We start from the raw sequence: 15,419 nt of genomic DNA on the forward strand, positions 1-15,419 counted from the left end.
CAAGGTCGCTGACGCTGAAAAGAGTCACTGAAGGGAGTTGCTGAAAGGAATCCAAGCAGATACCCTTTCCCATGATTTCAGTCCTGAGAACTGCGTGCAGCTCTATTCATTCTCAGAATAGGAACTGATAAGGAACAGAGAATCCTTGAGAAATAGAAAACAGCATGCAGGAATCCTTCTGTTAAATGTTCCCTGACAGTTCTAATTCTGTGAAAAATACTGTTGGTAGCTTCAATCTATTGAATCTATAGATTGGTTAGGGTATATATTCATTTTCACTATATTGATCCTTCTGATCCATGAACATGGTATGTTTCTCCATCTATTTGTGTCACCTTTGATTTCTTTCATCACTATTTTGTAGTTTTCTATATATAGGCCTTTTTTTTCTTTAGGTAAATTTATTCCTAAGTATTTTATTATTTTTGTTGCAATGGTGAATGGGATTGTTTCCTTAATTTCTCTTTCTGTTTTTTTCATTTTTAGTGTATAGGAATGCAAGGGATTTCTGTGTATTAATTTTATATCCTGCAATTTTACTATATTCATTTATTAGCTCTAGCAATTTTCTGGTGGTATCTTTAGGGTTTTCTATGTAGAGGATCATGTCATCTGCAAACAGTGAGAGTTTTACTTTTGCTTTTCCAATCTGGATTCCTTTTATTTCTTTTTCTTCTCTGAATGCTGTGGCTAGGACTTCCAAAACTATGTTGAATAGTAGTGGTGAGAGTGGGCACACTTGTCTTGTTCCTGATTTTAGAGGAAGTGCTTTCAATTTTTCACCATTGAGGATAATGTTTGCTGTCAGTTTGTTGTATAAGGCTTTTATTTTGTTTAGGTCTGATCCTTCCATGCTTGCTTTCTGGAGAGTTTTTTTTTTTTTTATCATAAATGGGTGTTGAATTTTGTCAAGGGCTTTCTCTGCATATATTAAGATAATCATATGGTTTTTATCTTTCAATTTGTAATAATGGTGTATCACATTGTTTGATTTGTGATATTGAAGAATGTATCCTTGAAATAAAACCTGCTTGATCATGATGTATGATCTTTTTAATATGTTGTTGGATTCTGTTTACTAGCATTTTGTTGAGGGTTTTGCATATATGTTCATCATTGATATTGGCCTGTAGTTTGTGTGTGTGTGTGTGTGTGTGTGTGTGTGTATGTGTGGCACCTTTGTCTGACTATGGTATTAGGGTGATGGTGGCCTCATAGAATGAGTTTGAGAGTTTCCCTTCCTCTGCAATTTTCTGGAAGAGTTTGAATAGGATAGGTGTTAGCTCTTCTCTAAATTTTTGGTAGGATATACCTGTGAAGCCATCTGGTCCTGGGCTTTTCTTTGTTGGAAGATTTTTGATTACAGTTTGATTTCCATGCTTGTGATGGGTCTGTTAAGATTCTCTGTTTCTTCCTGGTTCAGTTTTGGAATGTTATACTTTTCTAAGAATTTGTCAATTTCGTGCAAGTTGTCCATTTTATTGGCATATAATTGGTCATAGTAGTCTCTTATAATCTTTTGTATTTCTGTGTTGTCATGATTTCTCCATTTTCATTTCTAATTTTATTGATTTGATTCTTCTCCTTTTTTTTCTTGATGAGTCTGGCTAACAGTTTGTCTATTTATCATCTCAAAGATCCAGCTTTTAGTTTTGTTGATTTTTGCTATAGTCTCCATTTCTCTTTCAGTTATTTCTGCCCTAATTTTTATGATTTCTTTCCTTCTACTAACTTTGGCTTTCTTCTGTTCTTCTTTTTCTAGTTGCTTTAGGTGTACAGTTATGTTATTTATTTGATGTTTCTCTTGTTTCTTGAGGTAGGCTTGTATTGCTATGAACCTCCCTCTTAGCATTGCTTTTATAGGTTTCGGGTTGTCATGTTTTCATTTTCATTTGTTTTTATGCATATTTTGCTTTCCTTTTTGATTTCTTCCATGATCTTAACACAACGTGACTTTTACAAATGAATTCTCATAAAACCCCACCATCTTAAGTTGGAGACTACCTATACATACAAATATATCTACTGTCACTGTTTAAAAATATCAGCCTATATTTTGAATGTCATGTTGTTGTTTAGTTTCTAAGTTGTATCCAACACTTTTGCAACCTCATGGACTGTAGCCTGCGAAGCTCCTCTGTCCATGGGATTTCTCAGCAGGAAGAATGGAGTGGGTTGCCATTTCCTCTCCAGGAGATCTCCCCGACCCAAGGATTGAACCCCTATCTCCTGCATTGGCAAGCAGATTCTTTACCACTGAGCCACCAGGGAAGCCCTATATTTTGACTATGTGAAAATAATAAAGTCTGTTGCTCAAACTCTTATTTATATCAAAATATAATACCAGGAAGAAAATTCACAAGTGACATGGATTCCTCTTCTTTGCATATACCCAAGAGAATTGAAAGCATAAATCTACACAAGGACTTGTACATGAATGTTCATAGGAACATTAGCCATAATGGCCATAAAGTGGTAACGATCCAAGTTTTCTTTAGCTGATGAATGGATAACCAAATATGGAATACCCATAGACTGGAATATTATTCAGCAATTAAAAAGGATGAAATACTGATGCATGCTTCAACATGGATAAACCTTGAAAATATGCTAAGTAGAAGAAGGCAGTCACAAAAGACCGTATATTGTGTGATTCCATTTAAATGTAATGTCCAGAATAGGCAAATCCATAGAGACAAAAGGCTAATTGATGGTTCCCGGGGGCTAGGAATGGGAGCAGAAACTGACTAAAAATGGATATGAAGGGATTTTAGGGGATAATGTCAGTCAGTCAGTTCAGTCGCTCAGTTGTGTCTGACTCTTTGTGACCCCCATGAACCACAGCATGCCAGGCCCCTGTCTATCACCAACTCCCAGAGTCCACCTAAACCCATGTCCATTGAGTTGGTGATGCCATCCAACCATCTCATCCTCTGTTGACCCCTTCTCCTCCTGCCCTCAATCTTTCCCAGCATCAGGATCTTTTTCAGAGTCAACTCTTCACATGAGATGGCCAAAGTATTGGAGTTTCAGCTTCAGTGTCAGTCCTACCAATGAACACCCAGGACTGATCTCCTGGTTAATGTAATGTTCTCAAATTCACTTGTGGTGGGCACAATTCTATCCATCTTTAGAACCATACATTTACAAGGGCTGAATTTTTGGTATATAAATTATATGTTCATACAGCTAGTAAATATTCAAAAATTATAAGTGCCTCCCCAGAAGAACTGCTGCAAAGCTTGAGATGATTAACTTCCTAAGAATATAGAGAAACTTCCTAAGAATATAGAGAAACTTTATAGTGTGGCATCACACACATTGGGCATATTGCCACAGAAGACATTATGTATATCCTGGATTTCATAATCATGGTTCTGAAGTGTTTCAAACAACTGTTTATTCTTAACATGTTTGCCAAAATAAAGAGCTGCTTTTAACCCATTAATAGCATCCAAAGAATGATACTTCCAAAGAGAAGACCGAAGGAAAAGGTAATTATAAAGCAATAAAGTGGCCTTATGTTTTCTGTAATATAAAGATGGACATTTCCCTGGTGGCTTAGTTAGTGATAAAGAATCTGCCTGCAGTGCAGGAGACCTGGGTTTGATCCCTGGGTTGGGAAGATCCCCTGAAGGAGGGCATGACAATCTACCCCAGAATTTTTGCCTGGAGAATCCCCATGGACAGAGGAGGCTGGCGGGCCATAATCCATAGGGTCACACAGAGTCAGACATGACTGAAGCGACTAAGCAGCAGCAGCAGTGTAAAGATGGACTGGCATCATGGTCCTTTTCTAACCCTAAATTTTCAGTGATCAATAGGAGGAGGGTTCTGGAGAGAGGGGACATATGTATACCTGTGACTGATCTGTGTTGATGTATGGCAGAGGCCAACACAATATTGTAGAGCAATTGTCCTCCAATAAAAAAAGAAAAAGAAAAAAACTTATCAGTGGTCAACCTCATTATTTACCTTGTTGACATTTAAAAATAATTCATGATAGATTCAGTTATTTTATAACGGCAGCAGTTCCTCACTATGTAGTGAAATATGTAAACACGCTGTGCTGTGCTTAGTCGCTCAGTCATGTACGACTCTGTGACCCCATGGGTTGCAGCCTGCCAGGTTCCTCTGTCCATGGGGATTCTCCAGGCAAGAATACTGGAGTGGGTTGCCATGACCTCCTCCAGGGGATCTTCCCAACCCAGGAATAGAAGACAGTTCTCCCGCATTGCAGGTGAATTTTTTTTACCATCTGAGCCACCAGGGAAGCCCAAATACTGAAGTTTTAGTTTTTATTAATCAAATATATCAACAAATATTTACATTAAACCTTTTTCCTCCTAAATCCAAGCATATGTTAAAAGTTAGTATATGATTACTAAATACCAGACACAAACTTTTATTGGAATATTTTATTTACGTTTTATATTTAAAGAGAATCAATATAAATCGGGACCTATTTACAGCATTTCAAATCAGTGTACAAGAATGCAATGGTTTCATCCACTCTATATTTAGCCAACAAAAATACATGTCTATTCTGCTTTTGCTTAAATTCTGCTGGAATTTGTACTGGAAACAAAACTCTAAAACCAAAGATAAGCCACAGAAAATATAAAGTGCATTTTTATAATAGCTCTATTTAACTTTGGTGGATGAAGCTTCAAACTTTATATTAAGGCACCTGGAATTCTACCCCCCAACACCAATTCTTTTTCAAACACCAAGAAAATGCATTCACGAAATTTATAGCTACATAGATAGAATTTTATTTTACCTAATGTTATTTTATAAAGCCCATTTTGGTAAAATGTAAACTCAATTTTCAGTCAACTTTATTTGGAAAACATTTTCTATAGACTAATTTCTGTAGACAAATTCATACACAGAGATCAACTACCAATTTTTGTGTGACTTATTCAAAATCATTCTCAAATGGCATGATGATTTATATGTTCTACTTTTGAAAGTCCCATAAGTAAAGTTTGAGAAATAGTTATACAGTGTTTTTGTAAGGAAAGTTTATGTCTATGATCTTTTGTCAAATTGGTATCATTAATATACCAATCAATCCAGTCCAGTCCATATTCTCTAAAAAACTATGCTTGACACTCAAATGAAGTAAATTTAGCCTGCTTTTTAAAATAAGAAATTGTTAAAATGAGTATTTTGCTTTAATCTTTTTCTATCAACTTAATGCAGTTTAAATAGATATTTCATGAAGTACTAGCCTAAGTTTGCATTGTTTTTTAAATTACAATTCCAGATCAATATAAGCACCTGGAGAAAAACCCTGACACATATAGCCCAAGCTAAAGTAGTATTATTTTTAATTAAGATACTATCATAAAATAAAGTGATTATAGCTGTTCCACATTTTAAAAGCAACATGTTTTGATAAGAAAATTGTTATAAATGGAAAACATGATTACTTGACAAGAGTTTTGAATGTTTAAAAATGTTGCTACTGCTATCAAGAGGAAACTTGCCTATGAAAAATATTATAATGTGTTTGTGGAAAAAGTTAATAGGTTTAATATTTTAAGTCATTTAACTATAGCATAATATTAGTTATCTCAGCACTTTCAGTATCATTCTTATTTTATTAAGTTTATCCAGTTCCTTAGTAGTAAACTAGGCCCTGATTGGCAGTTCTGTTATTACTAAAGGTTCAAGTTTTCTATTGATACAGATTTTATGATTTAATTTCTCGAACAGTGGTCTCCTGATCAGGACTTTCATCTTCTTCAAAGGTTGGGTTGTCAACGTGAGGAACAACATCCACTGCCATGGAATTTGCTTCATGGTTTACCAGCTGTAGATTTTCATCTTAAAAAAAAAAATGGCATTTGAATCAGTTCTAATGAGGTGGATGAAACTGGAGCCTATTATATAGAGTGAAGTAAGTCAGAAAGAAAAACACCAATACAGTATACTAACGCAGATATATGGAATTTAGAAAGATGGTAACGATGACCCTATATGTGAGACAGCAAAAGAGACACAGATATAAGAGTGGACTTTTCGACTCTGTGGGAGAAGGCGAGGGTGGAATGATTTGAGAGAATAGCACTGAAACATGTATATTACCATATGTGAAATACATGACCAGTCCCAGTTCAATGCAGGAAACAGGGCACTCAGAGCCAGTGCACTGGGACAACCCAGAGGGATGGGATGGGGAGGGAGGTGGGGGGGGCTTCAGGATGGGGGACGCACGTATACCTGTGGCTGATTCATGTCAATGTATGGCAAAACCCACCACAAGACTGTAAAGTAATTAGTCTCCAATTAAAATTGTTAAATGGCAATTTTAGGATGCTTTTACCCCTCTGTTTTTCTTTTTTCTTTTTTTAAAAAATATTTATTTTTTAACTTTACAATATTGTATTGGTTTTGCCATACATCAACATGAATCTACCATAGGTGTACACGTGTTCCCAATTCTGAATCCCCCTCCCGCCTCCCTCCCCGTACCATCCCTCTTGGTCATCCCAGTGCACCAGCCCCAAGCATCCTGTATCCTGCATCAAACCTAGACTGGTGATTCGTATATGATATTATACATGTTTCAATGCCATTCTCCCATATCATCCTGCCCTCGCCTTCTCCCACAGAGTCCAAAACACCGTTCTATACATCTGTGTCTCTTTTGCTGTCTCACATACTGGGTTATTGTTACCATCTTTTAAATTCCATATATATGCGTTAGTATACTGTATTGGTCATATACACAATAGAGTATTACTCAGCCATTAAAAAGAATACATTTGAATCAGTTCTAATGAGGTGGATGAAACTGGAGCCTGTTATACAGAGTGAAGTTAGCCAGAAAGAAAATACCCCTCTGTTCTTTAAGACAAAATTCAACACACATGTCTAAGAAGTCTTTCTTATCTAATTCAATCACACTCTGATTATCACACTAATTCCCTGTTTCTTTAATATGATTTTGCTGCCTTACATAAAGCACTTATATGTGTGTGCTCAGTCACTTCAGTCGTGCCTGACTCTTTGTGACCCTATGGATTATAGCCTGCCAGGCTCCTCTGTCTATGGGATTTCCCAGGCAAGAATACTGGAGTGGGTTGCTATTTCCTCCTCCAGGGGATCTTCCCAACCCAGGAATCGAACCCTTGCCTCTGGTATCTTCTGCATTGGCAGGCGGGTTCTTTACCACTGCACCCAGGGAAGCCCTAAAGCATTTATGGCATTATATTAATTTACAATTACTATTTTGTTGATTCATACATGTGTTTATTTTTACCTACATTATAGCATCCTTAAGAGCAACAGTTATGTCTTCTGCTTCTTCTCTATTCTAAATATAATAGCTCTTAAAATCAACTTCATGTTTGAATCACCTGAGCACTTTAAAAAATTATCTATGCTTTTTCATATACATAGAGAGACTGATAAGATAGATCTGTGTATATGCTCAGTCAAGTCCAACTCTTTGTGACCCCATGGACTGTAGCCTTCCAGGTTCCTCTGTCTATGGGATTTCCCAGCCAAAAATACTGGTTGTCATTTCCTTCTCCAGGGGATCTTCCCAATCCAGGGATTGAACCCACATCTCCTGTGTCTCCTGCATTGCAGGAAGATTCTTTACCAACTGATAGATAGATAGACAGAAGGACTAAAGCTAATCAACCAGGAAGTTGTGAAGGGAGTTCCCAAAATGGAATACAAGTAGTAACAAGTGAATATAATTATTTTACAAATGAAATATAGAGAGTTCAGAAGAGAGTGGGAAAGAAAAGAACTAACCTAAGTAATTTTGGAAAATGATATTTTGACTATATCCTATAAGGTTAAAACCAAAGAACTACACTGGTTAGTGGAATTGTTCTTCACAGGGTACATTGGCAATGTTACAACTTACATGTACTTTAGGATTGAACAAATAAGTAAATATACTGAGGATAATAACAGCCAGGTTTCTCAATGTCCAAGAATGGAGTTAAAAGTAAGGAAAGAGGAAGGCTAGAATAAACTCTGTGATGTTGGATTAGAATCATACATCAGTATGAACTAGCTGTTCTTCAGATAGGTAAATGTAGATGTGTGTATATTTGTGTGAGTACATACACATATTTCCTCACTTTGTTCCTTTAAAGGTCTAATAGCAATGATACTCCAAAAGCAATGAGCATACCTAATGCCTGATCTTGACTCTGAGGTGCTGTTCTCCAATAAAAGCCCCCACTCCCTGATTTTAGGGCTAGGGCAAGAGAGAAGATTAACCTAGATTCTAGCCTGCTGCTGCTGCTAAGTCACTTCAGTCGTGTCCAACTCTGTGCAACCCCATAGACGGTAGCCTACCAGGCTCCCCCGTCCCTGGGATTCTCCTAGGGGCCAGCAAACTACAGCTTGCAAGCCAAATCCATAGCTAAGAGTGATTTTGACATTTTTAAGAGGTTGGAAGATAAAACAACACTGTCCCAGCCCCCAAAGCAACAAAGACCTAAAGTCTTCAAAGCCTAAAATACTTATTATCTGGCCCTATACAGAAAAAGTTTGCCACTCCTTGGCCTAGACCATCTTGTGATGATAGAAAGTAAGGAAGTACTCAAAAAGGGGGGGGGCATTATTTTGAAAGAAAATCAACCAACTTGAGGGAGTTCCCAATGACCAAATCTAGAACAATCTAAGCATGAATAAATCATGAGAATAATATTATGGAGAAAAAGAAGTGAGTCTGTGAGTCCATATTATAAACAGTTGAATAAATAAGTGGAGAAATGATAGCTCTTCTTTAAATTAGAAGCTTAATTAATGTAGAAAGAAGGATGGAAATAGAAAATCACCATTTGGCACACACTTCAGTAATAATTATTGCAAGCAAGAACTATCAATGATTGCTAAAATTAGTAGGTAAAAATTATGATGAGAAACAGGACATTTGCATAGTTTCCAAGTGCCTATAAAACAATAAAGGGAAAAATAATAACTTTAAAAGAAGAGGCTTGGCAGATACCACCTTAACCAAGTGAACAAAGTTAAAAACAGTGATAATAAGACATGGGCATAATGTGCCTCATTATATGATATCAAGCAGACAAGATAAGATATGTGGTTTTCTTGCCAGAAATAGACAATGAATTTAATCATTGGGAAACAGCAGACAATTCCAAATTGAAGGATATTCTTCAAAGTAACTAACTGGTGGCCTTCAAAGGTGTCAGAGCCAAGAAAAATGAAGACTTAGAAACAGTCACATATTAAGACTAAAAGGACATGACAGTTAAATGTAATGTGGACCTCTCAGCAGATTTGGTATAGAAAGAACATATCCAAACATAAAGGACGTATATAGGGACTTCCCTGGTGGTACAGTGGTTAAGATTCCAAGCTTTCAATGCAGGGGGTATGGGTTGGATCCCTGGTCAGGGAGCTAAGATCTCACATGCCTCACATGCGTGAGATGAACTAATATTTGACAAGGGAACCAAAAACATCCAGTGGGGAAGACAGTCTTCAATAAATGGTGTTGGGTAACCTGGATAAATACGCAACAGAATGAAACCAGACTCCCATCTCACACCACTTCCCCAGAGGGATGGTACGGGGAGGGAGGTGGGAGAGGGGTTCAGGATCGGGAACACGTGTACACCCATGGTGGATTCATGTTGATGTATGGCAAAACCAATACAATATTGTAAAGTAATTAGCCTCCAACTAAAATAAATAAATTTAAATTAAAATGAACTCTAAATAGATTAAGGACTTAAAATGCCAAAATCAACAAATGGGACTACATCAAACCAAAAAGCTTCTGCTCAGCAAAAGAAATAATCAAAAGAATGAAAAGGCAAGCTACAAAATGGGAGAAAATATTTGCAAACCACATATCAGGTAAGGAGTTAATATCCAAAATATATAAGGAACTCATATAATTCAATAGCAGAAAAGTAAATAATCTGATTTAAAACTGGACAGAATTGAAATTTTGGGGGGAAAAGATATTTTCCCAAAGAAGACATGTGTGCATGCTCAGTTGCTCAGTCATCTCCAACTCTTTGCCCCCATGGACTGCAGCCCATCAGGCTCCTCTGTCCAAAGGACTTTCCAGACAAGAACATTGGAGTGGGATGCCATTTCCTCCTCCAGGGGATCTTCCTGACCCAGGGATTGAACCTGCATCTCCTGTGGCTCCTGCATTGGCAGGCAGAATATTTACTGCTGACCCATCTGGGAAGCACCCCAAAGAAGATATGTGGATACAAATGGCCAACAAGTACATGAAAAGATGTTCATCGCTAATCATCAGGGAAATGCAAATCAAAACCACAATGTGATATTGCCTCACGCTTGTTAGAATAGCTATTATCAAAATGATAACAGATGAGTGTTGTTGGCAAGGATGTGAAGAAAAGGGAACTCTGGTGCACAGTTGGTGGGAATGTATATTGGTACAGCACTATGGGAAACATGTTCTCAAAAAACTAAAAATAGAACTACCATATCATCCAGCAATCCAACTTCTGGGTATATACCCAAAGGAAATGAAAGCATTATCCTGAAGAGACAGCTGCACCTCCATGTTCACTGCCATTATTCACAATAGCCAGACACAGAAGTAACCTGCTTCTATTGACTGATCAACAGATATAGAAAATGTGAGATACATATATATGTACACATACACAACAGGAATATTACTCAGCCATGAGAAAGAAGGAGATACTGCCATTTGCAACAACATTGATAGATCTTGAGGACACTGTGCTAAGTGAAATAAGCCACACAGAGAAAGACAAACACTGTATGATAACACTTATATGTGGAATCTTTTTTTAAAAAGTCAAAGTCATAGAAACAGAATGGTGGTTCCAAGAGGCTAGAAGCAGGGGGGGAATGGAGAAATGTCCATCAAAGGATACAAGTTTCCAGTTATAAGATGAGTAAGTTCTTGAGAATTTAATATATAGCATGGTGACTACAGTTAACAATACTGTAGTAAATACTTGAAAGTTGCTAAGTGTAGATCTTAAATGTTCTCACCACACCTACACACACACAATTTGTAATTATTTGAGATGATAGATTTGGTGACTAATCTTTCTCTGGTTATATGTCAAGTATATTTCAATAAAATTGGGGGGAAATGAGAGAAGAGGAAATGCAATGTGGGATCCTAGGACAGAAGAAGTACATTAATGGGTCAACTGGTGAAATTTGAGTAAGTTCAATTTAGTTACCAACATTTTATCATACAATTTCCTGATTTTGATAACTGTATATGGTTATATACAATGTTAATACTTGGAGAAGTTCAGTGATTGGCATTCTTTTTACTATTTTTGAAACATTTTTAAAGTCAGGCTGAAACTATTAAAAAAAAAAAAAAACAACCTGTGTTTGGGCCCCACATCTCATGGATTCTGATTGAACTATTCTGGGGTAGAGTCCAGGTATCAGTAATGTTTAAAGTTCTTCTGGGTGATTCTAATGTGCAGCAAGGATTAAGAACTAGGGGCCCTATTCTGTGGTTCTCAAAGTGTGGTCCCTGGATAAGCAGTATCATTACCACCTGGAAACTTCTTAGAAATGAAAATTCTCAGGGCTCATCTCAAACCTATTGAGTCAGAAACTAGTGGTTGCCACTCTGTTTTTTTTTTTAATAAACTTTTATTCATTTACTTTGGCTGTGTTGGGTCTTTGTTGCTGTGCACGAGCTTTCTCTAGTTGCAGCAAGTGGGGGCTACTCTCTAGTTGCAATGCATGGGTTTCTCGTTGCTGTGGCTTGTCCTTGTAGAGCATGGGCTCTATAGCGCTGGCTTCAAGTTGCAGTGCAGGGGCTTAGTTGGCCCGCAGCATGTGGGATCTTCCTAGACCAGGGATTTGAACCTGTGTCCGCTGCACTGCAAGGCGGATTCTTAACCACTGAACCAGGGAAGGCCCTCCCCTCTGTTTAAACAAGCCCTCTAGGTGACTCATGGTATGCTTAAGTTTGAAAACCAGTGCTCTAATACAACTCAGCACAATGATGGAACACACAGGCACAAACTAACCAACTGTATGTTTTCGAAGCTATTTAAACCAACTATCACCATAATAATCAGTGGTTAATAGGAAAGATGCCCAAACAATTATTATATAATTGTGTGTGAGTATGTGTGTGTGCTCAGTTGAGTCTGACTCTTTGCAACCCTGTGGACCATAGCCCACCAGGCTCCTCTGTCCACGGGATTTTCCAGGCATGAATACTGGAATGGATTGCCATTTCCTCCTCCAGTTGACAAGTCTACTTTATTATTAATGTTAAATTTTGCTGTTCTAATGTTTTTGCAAAACCAATTTAAAAATTCACAGTTGTCATCTGATCTCAAACCAAAGTGGTGGTGGTGGTTTAGTCACTCAATCATGTCCGACTCTTGTGATCCCATGGACTGCAGCCTGCCAGGCTCCTCCATCCATGGGACTCTCCAGGCAAGAATACTGGAGTGGGTTGCTATCTCCTTTTCCCTCAAAGCAAAGTATATTCTCTTAATTTAAGACATATGACTGAGGCACCAATTTATCTATTAGCAGTATCTCTGAACTATAGAAGTAGCCAAGAAGGAAAAGTAACCCTTAAATTATGAAACCCCAAATATCAATATATAAAAGGAATGGCAAGTGTGCCACTTCTATCCATGATTACATTTTAAGTAGTCACAAAAGTCACACTAACACATTCACCTTCAAAGATGTTGGTTTAAGTTCATTTAATATTTGATTTGTTTGAAGAGCATAATAAAGTATTAGGAAACTAAGCTTAAATTTCTTAACTTTTATTTTTGCTCTGACTCTCTGAATGGGAGGATTTTACCCCAAGGCCATACCAATTCTATATATCCATTTATTTGGATGCTCACACTTGTGATGATTGTATATTTGGCATGCCTCAAACATTTAGTGTCTGAGAAAAATCCAATCATATGAGGAAGTAACATAGGTTGTTGACTTTATAATGGGTATTCTTAGACTGGTTTGGTTTTTGGTATCTGTTACTGACTTTAGAAATAGCATATGGCTTCTAAAAGTGAAGAAAAGGCAGGGTAAAGATGAATATTTCTATATGTGCAACTTTTCTACAAACTATTAGATGTAAATTAGAATATCTCACAATCTCAGCATAATAATGATGACTGGGGGCCACAGTTGAACTGTAAAATAAAAAATTACAACTAAAATACAAAGAAATACTTCCCTTAGATATCAGAAGCTTATCTTAAAATACATGATTTTAAATCAGGACTAATTTTATATTTAATAAAACTTCTGGTTTCTTAATGTGGAAACAAATCTACTCCACACAGCTTAAACATCTCTGTCTAATTTATAATTACAGGAAACATATTACTTTATTCTTATTAAGGCAAACAAACACCATTTATGTGGGTTAACCTATTATTCTTTTTATTTTATTTATTTATTCTGTGTGGTCACTCATTCAATACTTATTTGAGTATTTGCTGTGAGGAAGCTTGTACTAGGTGCTGGGTGTACAATAGTGAACAATAAAACACTGTCCCTACCCAAATGGACTTTTAAAAGGTTTTAATACAATTCAGTGCAATAAGTGCAATGATATAAGTTCTGTGGAAGTGACAGTAGGGCCACACATGTAACTAAAGATAGGCTTCTCAGGGGAGCAAGTTTTCTTTCCAACATTTTATTTTGTATGGGCTAAAGCCCAATACAAAATAAAACTAAGATACAAATACAAAATAAAACTAAGATACAGAAAACTAAGATCATGGCATCTGGTCCCATCACTTCATGGGAAATAGATGGGAAAACAGTGGAAACAGTGTCAGCCTTTATTTTTCTGGGCTCCAAAATCACTGCAGATGGTGACTGCAGCCATGAAATTAAAAGACGCTTACTCCTTGGAAGGAAAGTTATGACCAACCTAGATAGCATATTCAAAAGCAGAGACATTACTTTGCCAACAAAGGTCCATCTAGTCAAGGCTATGGTTTTTCCAGTGGTCATGTATGGATGTGAGAGTTGGACTGTGAAGAAAGCTGAGTGCCGAAGAATCGATGCTTTTGAACTGTGGTGTTGGAGAAGACTCTTGAGAATCCTTTGGACTGCAAGGAGATCCAACCAGTCCATTCTAAAGGAGATCAGTCCTGGGATTTCTTTGGGAGGAATGATGCTAAAGCTGAAACTCCAATACTTTGGCCCCCTCATGAGAAGAGTTGACTCATTGGAAAAGACTGATGCTGGGAGGGACTGGGAGCAGGAGGAAAAGGGGATGACCGAGGATGAGATGGCTGGATGGCATCACCAACTCGATGGACGTGAGTCTGAGTGAACTCCGGGAGTTGGTGATGGACAGGGAGGCCTGGCGTGCTGCAGTTCCTGGGGTCGCAAAGAGTCGGACATGACTGAGCAACTGAAATGAACTGAACTGAACTGAACTGAAAGCTGATTAACAATGTTGTGATAGTTTCAGGTGAACAGCAAAGGGACTCAGCCATCCATATGTATGTATCCATTCTCCAAACTCAAAGGGGAGAAAGTTTTAAAGGAGGAACAGGAGTTGGGCTTGACTTCCCCAATTTCTTGGTGGAGGAAGAGTGGAAGGAATGGGCAGAAAGAAGACAGTGGTTCAAACTATGACTGTTGAATTAAGGTTAGAAATTAGGAGATGGATTAAAGGAAAAATTATATTGAATCAAAAGGAAAGGGAGAGGGAAGAATCTAGGATTCACCCTAAGTTTCTGGATTGAGGCACCTGGGTTGGTGTTCCTACCATTTATGCAGATAAAGAATACAGGAGAAGGAATATGAATTGTCATTTTATTTGCTTTTCAAATTCTCTGCAAAAACTGTTCTGCCTTCCACCCTCCCCCATAAAAACAGAACACCAAAATAGTAGGTTGGGACTTTTCTTCTTCTTTTAAACTGACCTGGCAATAAACTGAATTATCCCATACACTCAGGCCTCCTGCAGGGCAGGCAAGAATTCTACCACTGAACTACCAATGCTGCTAAACTGAATTATGCCATACCCTCTCCTTTCTCTTCACTGAATTCTATTAGCACACAGTTACAGGAACCAAAAATTCATCTGAGGCTAAGAGACAATGATTATCTATTATAGGCAGATTATTAAGATTCTTATGACTACTTTGTACTCTGTGAAATGTTCAAAGATTAGATTACAATATGAGGTTTGCGTTTGCATGGTAGTATTCCTCATGACCTCTGTACAAATGGTATCTATGGCACTGATAAGCCTACCAAGGACAAAGGTTCATGTCATAGGAAGCTGCAACTTTTACAAGTCATCTTGACATTTCGTTTTCCTCGTATTTTTTAGGCCAGAATTAGGTCATCTCAAAATGGGGACTGAGGAAAAACTATCAAACCAACAAAAACCAAAAGACAAAGGTAGAAGTTAAAGAAAGAGA

General features: G+C 37.5%; 1 protein-coding gene across 2 annotated transcripts in view; it reads right to left on the minus strand.

Moving 5' to 3' along the window:
* Window positions 1–4,403: 4,403 nt before the first annotated feature.
* Window positions 4,404–15,419, minus strand: part of RNF128 (ring finger protein 128) — a 98,175-nt gene continuing 87,159 nt past the window's right edge. For both annotated transcript variants that reach the window (XM_027962884.2, XM_015105113.3), the window contains exon 7: window positions 4,404–5,835. In XM_027962884.2, the coding sequence (XP_027818685.1) occupies window positions 5,702–5,835 (134 nt within the window). In that variant the 3' untranslated portion in view covers window positions 4,404–5,701. The remainder of the gene's footprint in view (window positions 5,836–15,419) is intronic.

This window comes from Ovis aries, chromosome X (genome assembly GCF_016772045.2).
Source record: "Ovis aries strain OAR_USU_Benz2616 breed Rambouillet chromosome X, ARS-UI_Ramb_v3.0, whole genome shotgun sequence".
Lineage (NCBI taxonomy): Eukaryota > Metazoa > Chordata > Mammalia > Artiodactyla > Bovidae > Ovis > Ovis aries.